Source organism: Megascapheus bottae, chromosome 16 (genome assembly GCF_031878675.1).
Source record: "Megascapheus bottae isolate mThoBot1 chromosome 16, mThoBot2.hap1, whole genome shotgun sequence".
Lineage (NCBI taxonomy): Eukaryota > Metazoa > Chordata > Mammalia > Rodentia > Geomyidae > Megascapheus > Megascapheus bottae.
In genome coordinates this window covers 12,204,602-12,226,138 of record NC_143524.1, presented here as the reverse complement: position 1 = coordinate 12,226,138, position 21,537 = coordinate 12,204,602, and the positions used below count along the sequence as shown (strand labels likewise).

The 21,537-nt window shown below is 40.6% G+C and overlaps 1 protein-coding gene across 8 annotated transcripts in view; it reads right to left on the bottom strand.

Annotated features, from left to right (window-relative positions):
• Window positions 1-21,537, bottom strand: part of Celf1 (CUGBP Elav-like family member 1) — a 79,937-nt gene that overhangs the window by 12,205 nt on the left and 46,195 nt on the right. For 6 of the 8 annotated variants that reach the window (XM_090347707.1, XM_090347708.1, XM_090347709.1 and 3 more), the window contains exons 3-9: window positions 20,447-20,596; window positions 9,297-9,484; window positions 7,943-8,025; window positions 7,525-7,573; window positions 4,633-4,767; window positions 3,897-3,976; window positions 2,803-2,964 (exon numbers count right to left, since the gene is read on the bottom strand). In XM_090347707.1, the coding sequence (XP_090203833.1) occupies window positions 2,803-2,964; window positions 3,897-3,976; window positions 4,633-4,767; window positions 7,525-7,573; window positions 7,943-8,025; window positions 9,297-9,484; window positions 20,447-20,517 (768 nt within the window). In that variant the 5' untranslated portion in view covers window positions 20,518-20,596. The remainder of the gene's footprint in view (window positions 1-2,802; window positions 2,965-3,896; window positions 3,977-4,632; window positions 4,768-7,524; window positions 7,574-7,942; window positions 8,026-9,296; window positions 9,485-20,446; window positions 20,597-21,537) is intronic. The other 2 variants (XM_090347713.1, XM_090347714.1) reach the window with 1 other exon arrangement.

Here is a 21,537-nt window from a genome sequence, read left to right as displayed (position 1 = left end):
TTTGGCCTAATGGTAGAGTGCTAGCCTGGCATGCATAAAGACCTGGGTTCAATTCCTTGGTACCACATACATTAAAAAGGCCAGAAGTGGTGCTGTGGCTTGTGTGTAGAGCCCTAGCCTTGAGAAAACTCAAGAACAGTGCTCAGGCCCTGAATTCAAGCCCCAGGACTGGCAAAAAAAAAAAAAAAAAAGAGTTGGGAGGGAGGACACACCTTAAGCATTGTGTTCAGTCTTAACTGGTGAATGATGCATACCATACTTGGCATGCCCATTTCCCTCCCCTGAATGAAAGAGCTCTTAGGGCAAGATCATGTCTAATTAACACAGAAATTACAGCTATCAATCTATACCATCATGTACTTGCTGAGTGGTTTTTTTTTTTTTTTTTTTGCTAGTCCTGCGCTTGGGCTCAGGGCTTGAGCACTGTCCTTGAACTTTCTCAAGGCTAGCACTCGACTCAGCACCGCTTCCAGCTTTTTGCTATGTATGTGGGGTACTGAGGAATTGAACCTGGGTCTTTGTGCATGCTAGGCAAGCACTCTACCACTAGGCCAAACTCCGGGGTCCTGAATGTGTGGTTTTAAGGGCAAAATGTGCAATTTTCTCTGATGAGAGACAAAAAATGTTTGAAAAACAATGCTTGCGCTGGGAGCAGTGGCTCACGCCTGTAATCCTAGCTACTCAAGAGGCTGAGATCTGAGGATCACTGTTCAAAGGTGGCCTGGGCATTAAAGTCCCCAAGACTGTAATATCCAATTAACCACTAGAAAACCAGAAGTGGCACTGTGGCTCAAGGGTCAACAGCCTTAAGCTGAAGAGTCCAGGACAGCACCCAGGCCCAGAATTTAAGCCCCATGACTGATCCAAAAAACAAAAGAAAAAAAGAAAAAGAAAAAAAAAAAGAGGGGTCAGAAGTTTAGCCTAGTGGTAGTGGTAGAGTGCTTGCCTACCATGCACAAAGACCTGGGTTCGATTCCTCAGTACCACATACACAGGAAAAAAAAAAAAAAAAAGCCAGAAGTAGTGTTGAGAGGCTCAGGTGGTAGAGCTCTAGCCTTGAGAAAGTCCAAGGACAGTGCTCAGGCCCCCTGAGCTCAAGCCCAGTACTAGCAAAAAAAAAAAAAAAAAGAAAGAAAGAAAGAAAGAAAGAAAGAAAGAAAGAAAGAAAGGAAGGAAGGAAGGAAGGAAGGAAAAGAAAGGAAATGCTTCACATAGAGATCATTTTCATCTTGGAAAAAGACTAAAAAATATCTGAGTCTTCTGAGCATATAAAGCAATGTACTAGCAGTATTAAAAAAACAATCTGATGAAATAAAACAATTCCTTTTTTATTACAAATTAATACTAGGAAAAACTGGGCTTTCTTATAAGATTTTAGAAATATAGAAACCAATAACCACTCAATTAATCTAAATTCAGTACTGGGAGAAAGAAATTATTACCTTTACTCTATTTCCATGCAGAATAATACTTGAAAGGATTAAGAGTTAACAATCCATTAGTTATTCATATATGAGTATTTTCAAATGATCCATAATAATCTAGTGGTCTTAACATTTATAGTTTTAGAAGTGATTTTTTCTATTTTGTTGAGAAACAGGGTCTAACTGTAGACAGGATGGCCTGAAACTTGCTACATAGATAATGCTGGCCTTGAACTCAAAACCTCTCCTGCTGTAGATTCCCAAGAGCTGGAATTACAGGTGACTAGCACCATGTCGAACCAGGAGATGATCTGACTCAAAGTGAAGTCACAGATCAGAGGTTTCTAATTGTCTTGCACTGGGTACAATTCTTTCAAGGGTTAAAAAAATAGTAAGTTCTTAGGACATTTATTACAGACCTATTCAATTTAAATAAATTAGAAATAGACCTTTAGGACTGTGCAACTCAAAACTACAACACAGATCAATTTAAAGGAAATCTATTTGTAACCTGATAGATTTAAGTATTAACATTCACCTATAGCTCTCATTTAATAATACCTAGGCTATAATAATAACTTGATCTCTCAATCTGTCAGAAGAAACATTTATCATGGTGATTTTTTTGTTGTTGTTTTTCTGCTTTTTTTTTTGGTCATGGGGCTTGAACTCTGTGCCTGATCACTGTCCGAGCTCTTCAGCTCAAGGCTAGTGCTCTACTACTTTGAGTCACAAAACCAATTCCAGTTTTCTGGTGGGTAACTGGAGATTAGAGTCTCACAGTCTTTCATGCCTAGGCTGACTCTGAATCTTGATCCTCAAATCTCAGCCTGAGTAGCTATGATTACAGGAGTGAGCCACTGACACCTGGCTTTATCATGCTTTTTGAGGGTATGAGTAACATGGTGTCTTGCTATGTAGCCTAGGCTGGCTTTGAACTTTCCATCTTCTTGGGGGCTGGGATTATAACCAAGCATACTTGGCTTATTATTTCTGAGAAAGAATCAGGATTCTAATGATTCTACCTACATCTGATAGAAACATGGAAATGGGAACTGGTAACGAAGATCTTCTTAGGAATTTTTCTCTTTAAGTCAGGGAAACAGGAGATGATTCTAAATCTTCAGGGCAGATAACCAAGATTTCGCTCTAGCAGCAACAAAATCCTTAAGATATAACCTAAAATCCATGACCAACCAGAGCAAGAAAATGAGATAGACTAACATGACTTAAAGAATATCACACTGCCTGAATTTTTAGGTAAAGCCTCCAACTACCAAAAGTTGTAAATGCCATTATGTTTGTTAGCTAGGGAGAGCAGAAGAAGAAACAGCTGGGAGCTTGCACAGTCTGCAGAAAGCAAACCACAAGGACTCACTGCTAAATACTGGGGTCCGAGAGTATTTAGACCAGCCAGGTTTCCCCACACAGATGCTGCACTGATTTGCTGCATCTGCTGCTGGAGCTGCTGGGCCATTCTCTTCTGTTCTTTGTCTTTCTGTGTATCAGCAAATTTTACCACCATGGGGGATGAGCAGCCCTATGAAAATATAAAAAACCAAGGGTCAGATTCTTTCGGGATTAAGAAAAGATTCATTTTTATGACATGCAAGCTGTATTCCAATTTCAATCATTGTCAAAATGACATCCCTTCTGGTACATACTATTCACAAAAGACTTTTTTGGGGGGGGTGTGGGTCATGAGTCTTGAATTCGGCCTGGGCACTGTCCCTGAGCTCTTCAACTCAAGACTACACCTTATCCCTTAATGCACAGCCTCATTTCCCATTTTTTTAGTGATTAATTGGAGATAGGAGTCTCATGTTCTTTAGTGTATGAGCTGGCTTTGAACTGAGACCCTCAGATCTCAGCCTTCTGAGTAACTAGCCCTGGCAAAACCATTTTAAAATGGCAATTGTTTCCAATATGTTAATCTTTTTTTTGGGGGGGGGGGAAGAGCAGGGGGTTGGTTGTGGGGCTTAAACTCTGGGTCTGGGCACTGTCCCCAAGCTCTTCAGCTCAAGGCTAGAGCTCTACCACTTTGAGCCCCAGCACCACTTCTTGTTTTCTGATGGTTAATTGGAGAGAAGAATCTCATGAACTTTGGTGCCTAGTCTGGGTTTGAACCACGACCCTCAGATCTCAGCCTCCTGAATAGCTAGGATTATAGGCACGAGCCATTCATTGGTGCCTGGCCCAATATATTAATGTTGTATTTACTTAAAATGGACTCAAGCTAGCCTAGAGCTCTCGGGCTCACAAGATCCTCCCACCTCAGCAGCCTCGTGCATAGCTGGGACTATAGACATTAATTACCATACCTGGCTCCAAGGTTAATTTTTCTTTTTCACTGTATGATAGATTATCTATTGAAGTTTTAGGGCCATCCAGTACTGTTCATAGATTTTGGTGGCCTCCTGTCCCAGAATAAGGTTAAAGTATTTCTCTCTCTCTCAAACATCTGCTCCCTACCTCCATGGTTTGTGCTTGGTGCATTGCCTTGATTGCTGTCTGTGCCATGGCTCTTGTTGTGAAAGTCACGAATGCACAACCTAGTAAGAGAAGAGTCAGTAACTCATTTGTTTACATATTTATCTAATGACCACTGACTGAAACCTGTGTGTAAACTTTCAAGCTAGTTTTCAGGGTTCATGAGCTGACAGATCAAGAAGATACATGACATTAATAGGGTACTAACTACTATAATAAAAAATCAGGGACTCACAACCAGTAGCAGGTGCCTGAGAGGGGAAGAATCATATCCTTTAGTAAAAGGGTTTTTTTTAAAGTCAGCTGTGGGGCTTGAACTCTGGGCCTGGGTGCTGCCCCAGTTCAAGGGTGCCTCTTCAGCTCAAGGTTAGTGTCCCACCACTTGAGCCACAGTGCCACTTTCAGTTTTCTGGGGGTTAACTGGACATAAGAGTCTCACAGGGCCAGCAGTTTAGCCTACTGGTAGAGTATTTGCCTAGCATGCACAAAGACCAGAGTTCCACTCCTCAGTGCCACATACATAGAAAAAGCTAGAAGGGGTGATATGGCTCAAAGTGGTAGAGCTGTAGCCTTGAGAAAGCGCAAGGACAGTGCTCAGGCTCTGAGTTCAAGCACCAGGACTAGCAACAAACATAACAACACACAAAAAATAAATAATAAAAACAATGAGATTCTGAATTTAAGATGTATATCTTTAAAAGCCATAAAAATGTACCACCTCGGCTCAGGCCATCAGGTCCCCGTAATATCCGACACTCTTCAATCTGTCCAAATGAAGAGAACATGACTCGGATGTCATTTTCAGTGCACTTCTTGGAAATCATGCCAATAAACAGCTTCCTGTCTTCCACTGCTGAAAGAGTAAAATACAAAAGATTCAAATATTATTACTAAAAGGCCAGGGAACATAGATGTGACAATCAGTCTGTCTAGTTTGAATCCTGCTTCATTTCTTATTTCACAGATTTTTCAAGACACACTTTCTCTCTATAATGTTAAACCTCTTCTTCCAACCATTGGTGTCTTGAAATTACATATAAGGGTGGGCATGGTGGCTCACGCCTGTAATCCTCACTACTCAGAAGACTGAGAGCTGAGGATCGAGGTTCAAAGCCAGCCTGGACAATAAAGACTGTGAGAATTTTATCTCCAATGAACCACTAGGAAAATGGGAAGTGGGGCTGTGGCTCAAAAGTAGGGCAGCATCCTTGAGCTGAAGAGTTCAGTGATAGCACCCAGGCTCTGAGTTCAAGCCCCATGACACCCCCCCCTCAAAAAAAAATTACTCAATGGAGAGGATCATGGATGTGTGCTAGTTTTCTCATCTGATTAAAGATAAACAGGTTCACTTCAAAGTATAGCTGTAGGTACTGATTGCAAAATATTTAGCATCTTACGTAGTATATATATGCCCTTTCTAGCAATAGTTTATATTTGAAAGAGATATTCACACATGTGACCAAAAAACAAAATATACTTTTGACTGAGTAGAATGGTTTAAAAACAAACAAACAAACAAAGAGTTGAGAATGTAGCTTAGTGGTGGTAGAATGCTTGCCTGGCACCAATGAAAACCTGAGTTTGATTCTTCAGTTCCACATAAACAGAAAAGGCTAGAAGTGACACTGTGGCTCAAGTGGTAGAGTGTCAGTCTTGAGCAAAAGAAGCTCAGGGACAGTGCCCAGACCCTTAGTTCAGGCCTCAGGACTGGCAATAAACAAACAAACAAAACCTATGAATAAAAGTTTTGGTCATTTTTGTCTACAGTTAGTAACTCCCTTGCTTGTGTTTCTTATAGACACCATCAAAGGTTTCAACAATATGTTCCCCATTTTCTAAAATGTTTTGTCCAAATGAATCTTTATGAGTCAGCTGTCATCTAATTTATTTGTTTTGGCCAGTCCTGGGGCTTAAACTCAGGGCCTGGGTACTGTTCCTGAGCTGCTTTAGCTCAATGTTACCATTCTACCACTGGAGTCATGGTGTTACTTCCAGTTTTTCTACTTATGGGGTATTGAGGAATGGAAACTAGGGCTTCATGCATGCCAGGCAAGCATTCTACCACTAAGCCACATATCCAGCCTATCATGGAATTTCATGTGGACTTCTTGGGAGAGTATGTGAAGAATATGCTCAATTTTCATTTCACTTGGGAAGGGGAAGTCCTCAAGGATCACATCAAACACAGCTATCAAGTGTGGCTCCTGCCTATAAACCTAGCTACTCAGAAGACTGAAATCTAAGGACTGAAGTTCAAAGCTAGTCAGGCAGGAAAGTCTGAGACTATATTTTTTGGGGGGGGGGCAGGGGAGGATATGGTTCTAGGGGTTGAACTCAGGGCCTAGGTGCTGTTCCTAAACCTCTTTCTGTTCAAGGTTAGCATTTTACCACTTGAGCCACAGCTCCATTTCCAGCTTTTTTTGTATAGTATTTTGGAGATAATGAATCTCATGAACTCTTCTAAGGCCCAGACTGACTTCGATTATGATCCTCAGATCTTAGCCTCCTCAGCAACTAGGATCACAAGCATGAGCCACCAGAAGCTATCTATGAGGCTCTTATCTTCAATTAACCACCAAAAAAGTGGAAGTAGAGATGTGGCTCAAGTGACAGAGAACTATGCTCGAAAAAAAATAAGCTAAGGGATAGCGTCTATTCCCTGAGTTAAAGCCCCAATATCAGCACAAAAGAAAGTGGCTTGGAGGTAAGGTTCAGGCATTGGGCAGTAGAGGGCCTTTCAAGCAAGTGTGATATTTTGAGTTCAGTAGCATAAAACAAACAAATGTATTATATTCATAAAGAACATTTCAGGGACCGGGAGTTTGGCCTGTGGTAGAATGCTTGCCTAGCATGCACGAAGACCTGGGTTCAGTTCCTTGGTACCACGTACATAGCAAAGCTGGAAGTGGTGCCTTGGCTCAAGTGGTAGAGTGTTAGCCTTGAAAAAGCCCAAGCACAGTGCTCAGGCCCTAAGTTCAAGCCCCAGGACTGCCCCCCCCCCCCATCCAGTTCATTCTAACATGTTCTTTGATTTATCCTATTAATTTAAAACACAATTTTACAATTTATTTTTGGCTGGTACTGGGGTTTTTAAATTTAGGGCCTTGCAGTTGTTCAGCTGGACCTCTACAGTCTCATGGACTTTGCTTCCTTGGCTGGCTTTGCACCAAGATCCTACAGATCTCAGACTAGCAGCTAGGATTTACAGACATGAGCCATCAGTGTCAGAGTAGGGGGCAGGGAAGTATAGATTCTTTTCGTTTCTTTTTTTGCCAGTCTTGGGGCTTTTACCTGGCTTTTGCCAGGGCCTGGGCATGATCACTGAACTTCCTTTGTTCTAGGCCAGTACCCTACCACTTGAGCCTGAGCACCACTTCCAGTTTTTTTTTCTGAGTAGTTTATGAAGATAAGTGTCTCACAGACTTTCAGGCTAGGCTGGCTTTAAATTGTGATCCTCAGATCTCAACCTCTTGAGTACCTAGGATCGCAATGCCTGACTTGAGAGAGTAGAGCTTCTAACAGCTCAGTCCCAGATTATCATAAAAACAGCAAATTCTGAGAAAAAAAAAAACAACAACAACCTCTAAGAGGACTTGATATGCTTGCTTACCATTGTTCTTTTCACTGTCAGCAGGTTTCATCTGTATAGGATGATGCATCTACAAAGGAAAACCCAAGTATTATCCCTATACACATTGATGGCAGTGAACAATGTGAGGTCTAGAAGACCTACCAAAACTAGAGTCTTAAGGGTTTTTTGCTTAATTTATTTCTGTCTCAAGATCTTTCCCCACAAAATATAAAGCAGAATATGAGTCATGAAGTTAAAATGCTCAAGATTCTTGGCAGAGATCTACATTTAACCTATCTTCTTTGAATGATCCCTTTACATCGTTCTATTTTTTTAAATCAATTCCCACAGTAGTTATCTTTTCTGCGAATTTTTTTTCAGAATGTGCCTGGTATGTATAAACATGTCCCATGTAACAAACAACCACAGTTCCATTTACTACCAGAAGCTTTCTTACCCCTGGGAGGACCTTCATGTTGTGAAGAGCATTCTGCGCTTCTAATGCAGCTTTGCGGGTGTAAAATGTAACAAAACAGCACCCTGAAAGAAATTTATAAAAATCAAATCAGTAGTTTGATAATAGATAATTGCTGTAGCATTCTTTCCTCCCCTACACTAACATGGAACTTAGAACCCAGAAGAGAGAAAAGCTGGGTGGAGAGGTGTTTTCATTTTTCTTTTGTTTTAGCCTCCTAGCCAGTCTTTAGGTTTTTGTTTTTGTTGTTTGTGGGTCATGTGGCTTGAACTTGGCCTGAGTGCTGTCCCTGAACTCTTCAGCTCAAGGCTACCCCCCTATCCTTGAGCCAAGGCCCATTTCCCATTTTCTAGAGGTTAGTTGGAGCTAAGAGTCTCAGGTCATTTTTGTGCCCGGGCTGGCTTTGAACCTTGATCCTCAGATCTCAGCCTCCTCAATTAGCAGCTAGGATTACAGGCATAAGCCACCACACCGACTAGTCTTTAGTTATTTCTACAACTTCTTTGAAAAGATGGCTTGTTTTTGCACAAGCCAGGTGCCATTCCAATTATCAAATCTATTGGGAACTTCAAGTCATACACTGAGGAAGGACAAGACAGGCTCCACACTCCAGCAGCTGCAGTCTTCAGTAGCTTCACTGCGTACCCTCAAACCACTTCCTACGTACAATAGCTGCTTTCTACCATATGCCTCAAATATAATAGTCACTTATTAAATCATCAAATGACTGAAGTGCAAGAACTTAACAAATTAACATTTCTTCAAACTTTTGGGTCTTGTCAAAACCAAGCTTTTAAAAACCTCCTGAAATCTGTAGATTCTGTGCTGCTTTGCATTTTTACTAGGAGTAGGAGGAGACGGTATGTTTTGTGAATCTTGGGCATTGATATTCTGATGCTTCCAATGTTTCCATGAGATAGAAATAAAAATTGTCTTGCAAAGTCTTTGCAACTAACACTAAGTGTATGAGTTTGTGGTTAGTCTCTCTCATTTAGCTTACTCTGATCAGAATACTAAAGAAAAGCTCTATTTTACTTTGTCATTACATCCTAAGATTAAATAAAATATTCATGAAGATATATCAATTAAATTTAAGGCTCTCACCAAGGATTGCCTAAACTCAATCTATGAATTATCCTCATGAGGTCACCTTAACTTTCTTATTTTTGCTATTAAATGTGTTTGGACTATAAAATAGAGTTATTTATAAAATAGAATTTTCCCCCATAAGACCAAAAGAACATCCAGGCAACAAGAAAGAGAGAGCACCCAGTAGGAATTACATGTAAAAAAACCCTCAATTCTATGTATCCTATCAAAGCCATGAAAACCTTACCTTTGCTCTGAGGAGGGTTTTGGCTCCTATCCCTTAGGACATTGATTTCATAGACAGCACCATACTGCTCAAAGAGTTCCCTCAAGTCCTTCTCAGACCAGGTCCTTGGAACCTGGCCCACAAACATCTTAATGGCATCAAGATCCGGTTGGTCTGGGTGGTCCAGGGTGCCGTTCATTTTCTTTGAGCTACAGGAAATAAAATGAAACTTCTATTGTTTCCCACAGGGTTTTTTTTTTTTTTTTTTGCCAGTCCTGGGCTTGAGTTCAGGGTTGGAGCACTGTACTTAAGACTTTCTCAAGGCTAGAGCTCTACCACTTGAGTCTCAGCACCACTTCTGGCTTTTTTCTATGCACGTTATACCGAGGAATCCAACTGGGGTCTTTGTGCATGCTAGGCAAGAACTGTACCACTAGGCCAAACTCCCGCCCCCCCCCCCCAAATTTTCAACTACTGAGCTGAAGTCATGGCTCTAGGGGGTAGAGTGTTTGTCTGCCTAGCCCAAGTCTCCAATTTCTATCATCAGTACCAACACCAACAACATTTAAGAAATGAAGAAAAAAGGAGGAAAAAAAAAGATTTCAACTGCTAAAAATATGGGGGTATGGATTCTACTTTGTTCACTATTTCAATGGATTCAGAGTTTCCCGTCCTCCCCCAACACACACAATTAGGTCCCTACTCTGATTAGGATACCTTGGGTTTTAACTAAGGAACTGACTCTATCACTTGTTCCTTGTCTGATAGGAGTTTGAGCTGCTTACAGGCAAATTTTAAACTAAGAACTGACTACAATACCAGTCTTTAAAGGTGGTTAACTCATCCATAATCCTGGTGCTGTTTAGTTTGGTCACTCAACTAGAGGAAGCTGTCCTTAAAAGCTCCAGAGATTGTGATACAAAAATAATGGTATTGGCAGGGCATGGTAGCTCATACCTGTAATCCTAGCTACTCAGGAGGCTGAGGACCAGGATACAGAGTCAGCCCAGGCACAAAAGGATCTGAGACTCTCATCTCCAATTAACTTCTAGAAAATGGCAAGTGGGGGCCGGGAGTTTGGCCTAGTGGTAGAGTGCGTGCCTAGCACACACAAAGACCCGGGTTCGATTCCTCGGTACCCCACATACATAGCAAAAAGCTACAAGTGGTGCTGAGGCTCAAGTGGTAGAGTGCTAGCCTTGAGAAAGTCCAAGGACAGTGCTCAAGCCCTGAGCTCAAGCCCAGGACTGGCAAAAAAAAAAAAAAAAAAAAAAAAAAAAAGAAAAGGAAAGAAAAGAAAATGAAAGAAAATGGGAAGTGGGGCTTGGTTTAAGGATAGGGCAGTAGTCTCCAGCTGAAGAGCTCAGGGACAACGCCCAGGCCCAGGGGGTAGGATGGTAGCCTTGAGCTAAAGAGCTCAGGGACAGCACTGAGGCCCAGATTTCAAGCCCCTTGACACCTTCCCCCTCCAAAAAAAAAAAAAAAAAAGTTATCATCTTAGTTTTATTTAAAATTGCTTATTTCTTGTGCCAGTACTAAGACAAACTCAAAGGCCTAGGTATTGTCCTTCTTTTTGTTCATACCACTTGATCTACAGCTCCACTTCTGTTTTTTTAAGTCTCATTGACTTTCCTGCTAGGCTAGCACTGAACCATGATCCTATCAGATCTAAGCCTCTTGAGTAGTTAGTATTACAGGTATAAGCCACTGGGCCTGGGCTCTAAATCATTTACTGTACTGATATTTCTCCAAGATCTTATCCCTGGTTTCCATTACCAAGAACCATCACTTTAAATTTTACAAATTTCTTAAGTCTTAACACAACAAACCTGTAATACTTCCTATGTCACTACCTTCACTTCTCTTATCACTACCAAGAATATCTAGCTGAATTCTTGCACTACAGTTGTTTCTACTCAGAAGGTACCAACAATTTGGAAATCCTTCCTACTGTTTCTTTCAAGAGGTAATAACATTAATCTAAGACATTAGATTTAACAATTTAAAATTTTAAAAACTAGCAAACATGTCTTTTAGTGATTTTGTTGTTGTTTTGTTACTTAATACAATGGTCTAATCATAATCCAAATTTTCCAGATTCTAATATTCAATCCTAAATAATCTGTCTTCTCTATTATATATTAAATACTACTTTCTAAGCATCACGTAGCTGTACCCACCCTTTTAAAGGACTCACAGCTTGAAGACATTTTCAGTACCAGGTTTGAATTAGAGGCCTCAAGCTTACCAAGCAGATGCTCTATTCCTATCCATCCTCCATCCCTGTAGCCCCACCTGGTATAGCCTGCCTCTGGTTTACAGTTAGCAATCAAATGTGGGATGAAAAGAATTTCTTGATAACGGTCCTAACCATTCTTACTCAGTTAACCTTGCAAAATAAATGTGTACACAAAGAAGAAACAAACTTAAGACTATGAATATGACACAAATTCAAGACCATAATTAGTCAACTGCCATAGGACCTAGCTGTTTTTTGAAGTGTTTTGAATTAATTTTTTTCTTTCTTTTTGCCAGTCTTGGGCCTGAGCACTGTTCTTGGGTTTTCTCAAGGCTAGAACTCTACCACTTGAGCCACTGCACCACTTTTGGCCTTTTCTATGTTTGTGGTATGAAGGAATCAAACCCAGGTCTTCACAGATGTTAGGCAAGCACTCTACCACTAGGCCAAACTCCGAGCCCCTTGAATGCATTTTTAAAATTGGTTTTCCTTTAATTCTTTAATTGTCTAGAAGCTTAATGTTTAACAAATATCAGAGTACAATGATGTTTAGCTCTAAGAGTAGTGAAAACAATGGTTGTCCCTCCCATTAAAGTTGCCCCCAGCAACTCTAATTACCAGCTTTAATACCATTGTAATAAAATGTTGTTAATCTTTCATCATATTTCTATTTGAGGGAGGAATAACAGAACCCCAATGGTGCTCAGAATATATTTTGATAATAATCTCGATGGCTGTTTATTCATTTGTATTACACTGTAGGCAACTACTATCTTGTGCCTTCCTTCTTCCTTCGTGTGCCCCTTCAAAATTTTCTGCATCATCCTTTAGTATAAGAAGTAAAACTACAGTCAGTATTAGTAGATTATATATTGTAGTTTACCCAAAATATATCTCTAGGATTCTAGACAAATGTTCTTGTTTTCTCTTGCCTATTCAGGTTCATCTACTTGAAGGCTGGCCTTTCTTCTCTTGTGTAATAGGCATAAGAATGCCATAGAACAGTGCTTCTCCAGGGGAGGTCCAAGGATGTAGACAATTTTCGAATTTAACCCTTTAGAACTTTTCACAGAAACTGGGCTGTCCCAGTGGTTCATACTTGTAATCCTAACTACTTTGGAGACAAAGATTCTTTGTTCAAAGCCAGCTTGAGCAAAAAGTTAGCAAGGCTGGGTATTGATGGCTCATGCCTGTTATCCTATTCAGAAGACTGAGATCCAAGGGACTGACCAGTCAGAACCTAAAGTCTATGGAACCTTGTCTCTAAAATTAAACAGAAACCAACTGGAGGTGTGGCACAGGTGGTGGAGTACCAGACAAGCAAATAGGCTGAGAGGTCCTGAGTTAAAATCCTAGTTCCCACCCCCAAAATGTTGACAAGACTCTACCTCAAGCAAGAAACTCTACCAAGAAACTAGGTGAAGGGTCCAAGCTATGTGTAGAGCCTACACAGGATGATCCCTGCTGCTCACAGGGTTGGCAAGGCAAAAACATCAGAGCCTACCCAAAAACCTAACTAACCAGCATGTACGAAGCCCTGGGTCCGACTCCTTGGTACACAGAAAAGGCCAGAAGTGACGCTATGGCTCAAGTAGCAGAGTGCTAACCTTAAGCAAAAAGTGTCCAAAGAGAGTGCCCAGCTCTGAGTTCAAACCTCTCAACTGCCCCCCCCCAAAAGCTCTTGTTTTAAGGGTGTGTGTGTGTGTGTGATGGTCCTGGGGCTTGAACTTGAACTCAGGGCTTTTTGCTCAAGGCTATTTCTCAACCATTTGAGCCATAGTATCACTTTCCAGCTTTCTGGAAAGATAAGAGACTCATGAACTCTTCTGCCTGGGCTGACTTAAAAAACACTGATATCCTCATATCTCACTCTACTGAATGAAGTGACAACACAAGCCACCAGCACCCAGCAAGTTTTAGGGTTTTAAAAATATATATCATCTATATAATCATCTTTATTATATTATCAGAGATGAGGTAGTTCACTACAGTTTGAGAAGGAATATTTAGATTCAGCATATTATTCAACCAGGCTCAAGATGCTGGGCTGGGTTAGAGCTATGTTTTTATACCTTTCTCAATAATACTAAGCACGCCAGGTGCAGTGGCTCACACCTGTAATTCTAGCTACTCAGGAGGGTGAGATCTGAGGATTGAGGTTCAAAGCCAGCCCGGGCACTAAAGTCTATGAGACTCTTATCTCCTATTAACCACCACTGGAAGTGGCACTGTGGCTACAGAGGTAGGAGTGGTAGCCTTGAGCTGAAGAGCTCAGGGATAATGCCCAGGCACAGAGTTCAAGCCCCATGACCGGCCAACTAACTAACTAAATAAATAAAATGCATACTAAGCACTTACTTATACAGGCTAACATTGTTCATGTGTATACACTGGTGTATAAAACAAGGGCTATTTCCTTGGACCTCATGGAAATGGAGTTAAAAACAAACATGGCAATGTCAGATAAATATAAAAAGATGTGTATATAACAAGCAGTAATAAATTTTGTCAAATGCTACTGCATGTGAAGAGTTGAGTAACAATGCTCTTCCATGCTTCCTCTTCTATATATACTTCTAATGTATATACCAACTGTATAACAAAGCACTTGGAAATGAGATAATCAGTGTGACAGATCACTAGATACATTCTGAAATTTTTGCCTGCCTCCTCACTCAATGGAGAGCTCCTTAGGGTCATGAATTGCATGTATTTACTTTGCCAATTCAAAAATCAGCAAAGTGGTTTATAGCTACAGCTTAGTGATAAAGCACTAACCCTGTGTTCAATCCCTACCATAGCCTCAAAGCATAAATAAATAACAACACAAAAAGCAAATGGACAAAGCCTCTTGGAGATAACACTAAGAGGTAAAACAATTAAAATATTGTTATGTAGTCCAGGCTGATCTTAAACATGAATTCATACATTTTCCTGCTTCCACTTCTGAGTTCTTAGATTACAGGCATGCACCATTCTTCACTTTATGTTTTCTTCCTTTCTCCTCCTGACTCCAAGACACTGGGGATTGAACTCGGGGCTTCATGATTGCTAGAGGGCTACTCAATACTACATCTATGCCCCCAGCCTCTGCATTGGTTATTGTCAAGGCAAGGTGGTCTTACTTTGTTATGCTTAGGACAGCCTGGGCTGTGAGCTCCTAAACTTGTGGTTCTCATGTGACTGGGTGTGAAAGGGACGCTCTGCTCCAACAGTGTCTAGCCATTGTTTGAGACAGGGTCTCATTAACTTTCTTTGTCCTGGCTGGCTTTCAACCATAACCCTCTGATCTTGGCCTCACCAGAGTTAGGCTTAAACCACTGTGTCTTGCTGTGGCTTCCTTTTAGGAATTGAAAATACTCTGTTAATTTGATAGCATTGACGGTTATACGACCTTGTGAATATACCAAAAAAATCCTCACTGAATAGTGCATTTTAAAATTATGAATTACGTATCAAAAGATGGGATGAAATAGGACAGGAGCAAAGCCAATTCATACTGTACTCCCAAGCTGTAAGGTAGGGAAAGAATACAAGAGCACTGTGAGCTGAATGTATGTGTAACTTGAAATTACATCAGAAAGATGTGGTTTCCAAGTCTTCTAGCTGCAGTTTTTCTGAATTAAATTATAGCAAGTCCAGCTGTGTCCTTAAGAAAAACTCTTGCTGCCAGGCGCAGTGGCTCACGCCTGTAATTCTAGCTACTTGAGCCATACCTACAGCCCTCTTGTGTTTTTGGATAGGGTCACCTGTTTTTGCTCATGCCTCACACCATGATACTTCTACCTGTGCTTCCCCTGTAATTTGGGATTATAGAAACATGTTATGTTGCCTGGGTTGTTGGTTTACATGGGGTCTTATAAACTTTTTGCACCAGCTAGCCTTGATTAGCTGGGATTAGAGGTGTATAACACCACTCCTGGACTTATACAGGTATTTTGGGTTGCTTTTGTTTTTGATAAGGATTCCACTACCATGTGTGATAGGCATTTATTTCACCATTTGAGCCACTCCAGCACCTCAAAGGGGATTTTAAGTTACCATCCAAAGATGGCACAGCTTTCAAAGTTTTCTGGCCTTCTTCCTTCAGGCTTGGAAAAACAAAGATCATATCTACGCAATCATCTCCAAAAATAAATAATAGGTCCCTCTCAGTGGGCTTAATATTCATTCTACTGTATTTCCCAAATGCTTACTATATAGTACCAGATCCCACTTGCTCTAGGGCTACGAAAGTGAGCAACACCTGCCTCAGAGGCACTAGCAATGAACAAGGAGAACGCGATTTTAATACTTCAAATCCTTTAGCACATGTATAAATATTCTGTAAAGGATGTGACTTAACATGGTTTTGCTTCATTTGGAGAAAGGAAGAGGTGTGTGGAGGGATTTAAGCTGAATGGAGTAGGCAAGTGGAACACGTGCCATATGGCATGGAGGACTGAAAGCTCAGGAGTGCTGAAGCAATGGTAAAGACGGAGAACAGAGTAGAAAGGAAAATCACGTAACATTAGAAAATGAGAAAATAGACTTGAGTGTGCTGGAAGAGAACAAAAAATGGGGGAGGGGCGCACAGAGGGGACAGCCAGGTGAGGTGGCTCACGCCTATAATCCTAGCTATTCAGGAGGCTGAGATCTGAGGGCCTCGGTTCAAACTCCATGAAACTGGGTGTGGGGGGGGAGGGAAATGGGTACCAAGACATGTGAAAGGGTATCAATGTATGTGAATTAATGCGCCTTCTATCTGGCAAATATCATGTAACCCTTTTACTAATTACAATTAAAAAAAAAAAAAAAAAAAACAAAGTCCATGAAACTCTTATCTCCATTTAACCACCAGAAAACCTTAAGCTGTGGCTTAAGGGGTAGGGTGATAGACTTGAGCTGAAGAGCTCAGAGACAGCACATAGGCCCAATGTTCAAGCCCACAACCAACAAATTTAAATAAATAAATAAATGAAAAAATATATATATATATATGGAAACAGACAAACATAAAGTAGGGTGAAGAGTATCAGTGATAGGTTTTCCATGGTACACTGACATGCTTGGACTTTATTCAATTTTTTTTTCCCCAACCCAGGTCTTCGTGCATGCTAGGCAAGCACTCTTACCACTAGGCCAAACTCCTGGCCCCTATTCAAGGTTTTTTGTTTTTTTTTTTTAAAACAAGAAAGTAACATTTGTCTTTTAACATACCTGGCAAACCTCTGCGCTGTAATTCCAGCGCAGAGGAAGAGGCAGGAGGACATGAGTTTGTGGACAATCTCAGCTATAAAGTCAGACTTTCAAAGAACAGAAACAGGGGCTGGGAATATGGCTGAGAGGTAGAGAACTTGCCTGGCATGCATGGAGCTCCTGGATTCAATTTCTCAGTACCACATAAGCAGAAAAAGCTGAAATGGCACTGTGGCTCAAGTGGTAATGTTAGCCTTGAGCAAATGAAGCTTAGGGACAGTGCCCTGAGTTCAAACTCCAAGACTGACCCCCCCCAAAAGAAAGGAGGATTGGGAGCTTGGTCTAGAGCTTACCTAGCATGCATGAAGACTGAGGCTTGATTCCTTGGTACCATGTACATTGAAAAAGCCAGAAGTGGTGCTGTAGCTCAAGTGCTAGACCTCTAGCCTTAAGGAAAGCCCAAGGACAGTGTACAGGCAAAAGGAAGGGAGGAGAGGGGAGGGGGAAGGGAAGGAAAAAAGGAAAGAAGGAAGGAAGGAAAGGAGGGACGGAGGGAGGGAGGGAGGGATGGCGGGCAGAAATAGCCCTGGCAATAAATAATGTAGGGAATGAAATAAATGAGGAAATATGAAAACAGGAAGATTCTACATAAATTAGCTCCCAAGATTGGAACCTATGGAACCCATCCTCATTTTGGGTTCAGATTCACTAAAGGACTTGGAATTCAAGTGATCTCGTAGAAGAAGTTAGTGTAACTCCTTCGTTCTGGTGAAATTTGGAAAACTGCTGTTGGAGATATCCAACAGGCTATTTTAAAAAGCTCATAAGACCCAAGACACAAGCAGCACATCAGTGTTCCACTTAAGCAATGGAGAGCAGGTGAAAGCAAAAGGTTCCATATATAACCTATGGAGAATGCCCATACCATAAGGTGCAAATAAAGTCAGAAGAAAAGCCAGCAGAAGCTTAAGTCTGAGCTAAGATCACCTGGAGCTTCCAGAGCCCCCTTCACCACTTCCCAGTTAGTAAAAAAAAATTTGAAATAATAAGATTCTGGTTGCATTTTCAGGCACAATATGGCAAGAAAACAACATAGCCTTCTCTGAAGTAGAAAAAAAAGGGGGGGGTAAGGAGAATTGAGAACTGACTGTTCTCAAGAATTTCCATCTTAGATTGGAGCTATCTATGGCTCAGCTGGTAGTGTTTGCCTAGTATGCATAAGGACCTGGGTTCAATCTCCAAAATCACTCACACACACACACACACACACACACACACACACACACACACACACTTTTCTTTGAAGTTCTTTATTGTTTTTGTCTCTGGTATTTCAGCCTATAATTCTAGCTATTTAAATAGGAGGCTAAGATCTGAGGATTGTGGTTCAAAGTCAGCCTAGGCAACCAAGTCCACGAGACTCTTATCTCCAATTAACCACCAGAAAATAGGAAGTGGTGCTGTGACAGTAACTTTGAAGTGAAGAGCTCAGAGACAGTGCCCAGGCCCAGTATTCAAGCCCCAAGACTGACCAAAAAGAAAGGAAGAATGGAAAGAACAAGAGGGAGAGAGAGAGCAGGGGAGGGAAGAAAGTAGATCCAAAGACTTATGCAATGAGAAGTTATAGTTGTTCACTGACATTTGGTCTAGTGTGCAAAAACAAAACTTGGGTATTACTAAGTATTTTAGGCCCAAAGCTGACATTAACTATTCTCAGGCAATGCAGAGATGGTCTCTCTCAACTGACTTTCTCATTTGGAAAATAAGCCCAACAGGCTTCATAGTTAGGTGGGGATAGATAACTAAAACACCTTTACACATTATGCTTAAAATACAGTATTGAGCTGGGCACTGGAAGTTCACACCATTCTAGCTACTCAGGAGGCTAAGATCTGAGAACTGGTTTAGAAGTTAGTCAATGTAGAAAAGTCTGTGAGGCTATCTAACGATAAATTTTTATTGAAAACCCCTTATCAGGTAAAATAGTTCTATGAATTTGTTAAAAGAATTATCTGAAGGGGCCAGGAGTTTGGCCTAGTGGTAGAGTGCTTGCCTAGCATGCACGAAGACCCGAGTTTAATTCCTTGGTACCACATACATAGAAAAAAGCCAGACGAGGTGCTAAGGCTCAAGTGGTAGAGCTCTAGCCTTGAGAAAGTCCAAGGATAGTGCTCAGGCCCTGAGCTCAAGCCCAGGGCTGGCAAAAAAAAAAAAAGAAAAAAAAAAAAGAAAAAAAAAAGTATTATCTTCAGATAGTGTATGTTAAAACCCCAGGGAGGCTGGGCCTAGTGCCTGATGCCTGCAATCCTAGCTAACTTCAGGAGGCTGAGATCTGACTAGTCTCCAATTAAACACCAAAATGTCTGAAGTTATGGTTCAAGTGACAGAGCATTAACCTTGAGCATAAAAACCCAGGGACAGTACCCAGGGCCTGAGTTCAAGGCCCAAGACTGGCACAAAACAAAACAAAACACACACAAAATAAACTACAGTACTGAACCCTACTCTAACATAATAACTATCTGAATTTCAAATTCCAGGTCAAGTTCATTCATGCAGTGGTCCATGGTCTGGACTTCATGAAATACCGATATCGTTCAATCTCTTCCAAGATTTTAAAAAGAGAAGGGGAGGGAGAGGGGAGGGAGGAGGGAGAAGGAGGAAGCCAGATAATATTATATCTTAAAGGGCTGAACACTAGGCAATTACAAAGTATAAGGTAAAGTAAAATTTGAGTAACAAAGCCTTATATCTAGGAATCTCTGGAACATAAGAATACTTTTATTATATACTAAGTCTTGATGGTGGTATTTTAGTAATTTCTATCTGTTTACTGCTAAAGTAACATTTTGGTAGTAAAGAACTATAATAAGACAATATATATAACTATTATTTTAGAAAAGGAGTAAGATTCATTTCAAAACAGCAAAATGCTAATTTAGAATCATCATTCCCTTAAACTATTCCACAAAGTATTTGCTATTACCCACACCTGTCCCATCTAATCCCAGAGAAGACTGATTTAAACATGAAGGCCTAACCTCAAAGACCTGCACTAACACCTGTTATATAGGGAGTACCATTTAACATTCTTGGTTCTGAAAAACATAAGGCTCCAAGACACTAAACTGAATGAAGCTAGACAAATGTGGTTATGAGACTGAGATCAAAGAAAATTCATATTTTGACTGATGGTTTCAATTAGATTGAGGGAGAAGGGGAATCTAAATTCAGGATTATACCTTGCAATATCAATATAAAATACTATACTACACAAATGTACACATTACATGCAAATATTTTAGATATAAATACAAAACAGCCTATCTGTTTCTTCTGTGATAGCCTAATTTGATAATTAAAACAATACTGCATTCCCAAAAGATTGTTCGAAATTATATGACCAACCTGAAGCAATAAAGCTGCAGTTTAAAAAAAATTATAAAATCTATTTCACAGGAAAACACTACAGCTTGAATGGACTGGAGCCTGCATACCTGAACTAGTGTTATAATTGATCATACATCAAATGTACCCTTGCACAAAGAATTTAGTTACAGCTTGGAGGAAATTGGCAGTTATGTGATAGAATCAGACTAAAATAGAAAATGATACCATGAGAGAATTTAGACTGGCTTTCTTGCCCAATTCTTTCTCCCTCCTTTAAGGAAAGGGATCAACTTCATCAAACAAAAATAACAGAAACAGCCCAGTTCCTCTGCTTAGGAGAAAATTAGACAACAAAAATACTTACACAGGACTGGAATTCAAAGAGCAATGATCCACCATCATTTCTGGAAGGAAATCCAACTTAAACGCAGCCATCACCTCACTCCCCTTCAGAAGCCAATGATATTAACTTGCTGCACTTGTCTGATCCACAAATACACAGAGCTTTAGCTTCCTGGGCCCCACGAAAAACACAAAGTGGAAACAGGCGCTCAGGGAAACCAGCAGTAAGTGCAACAGAAACAGACAGGTCTGGGGAAAGGGCAGGGAAAGGGAGGAATGGTTAAAATGGGGATGTGACCATGTGAAGGGAGGCTCAGCCCCACACACAATGAAAGTGCTGATGCGCCAGGCTTGTTTTGTGTGATTTTCCCTGGCGAAGCAGTACTAAGTGCACTGTCAGATAAATAGTGTGTCAGATCCATGAAGATAGCAGTGGCCAACAGAGCGGAAGAACAAACTTGTTTCACATACTCCAAGCTCCTCCCTGCAAATCAGTTTTTGACATCTCTCAAAGTATAAAACTACTTGAAGAAAAAAAAAATCCAAAATCTTACCACCACATAAGTCTGAAAATGTTTTTAAAGAACTGGATTGATGGCCTTGGTTTTAAACTTAGTTTCCATATGTCAAAGACAGCAATGGGCAGATTTTGGATCCAATCTCAGAACAGTCACAAAACAAGGAAGAGCAAAAGAATCAGCAAGCTGAAAAACTGGCCACCAAAAGCATGCTGCTTATGCACAATTACTTCCACTGCACTGATCCTAGAAAATGAAAGTGTGCATGTTTCCTTAGCAGAAGGTAGCCCAGGTAAAATTTCTTTATGAATTCTTTTAATCTTAACTTGCCTGAATATAAAATGAGAAGAGTAATGCTCTGCCTCTTTCTTAGTAATATACAAAAAAAAAACAAAAAAAAAACAAAAAAAAAAAAAAACGCCTTTTCAGTTCTTTGCTAACTTTAGTAAGGAAAAAATGCCACCAATGTGATGGTAATGAAGAGACCTAGGTCTGCTAAGGACAAATACTCCAACATGTGAGAGAGAGAGAAATGGACACTGTGGCTTGTTATACTCTCTTCCTCCTGTAAACTGCTGCTAAGGGCTGGGGTTGT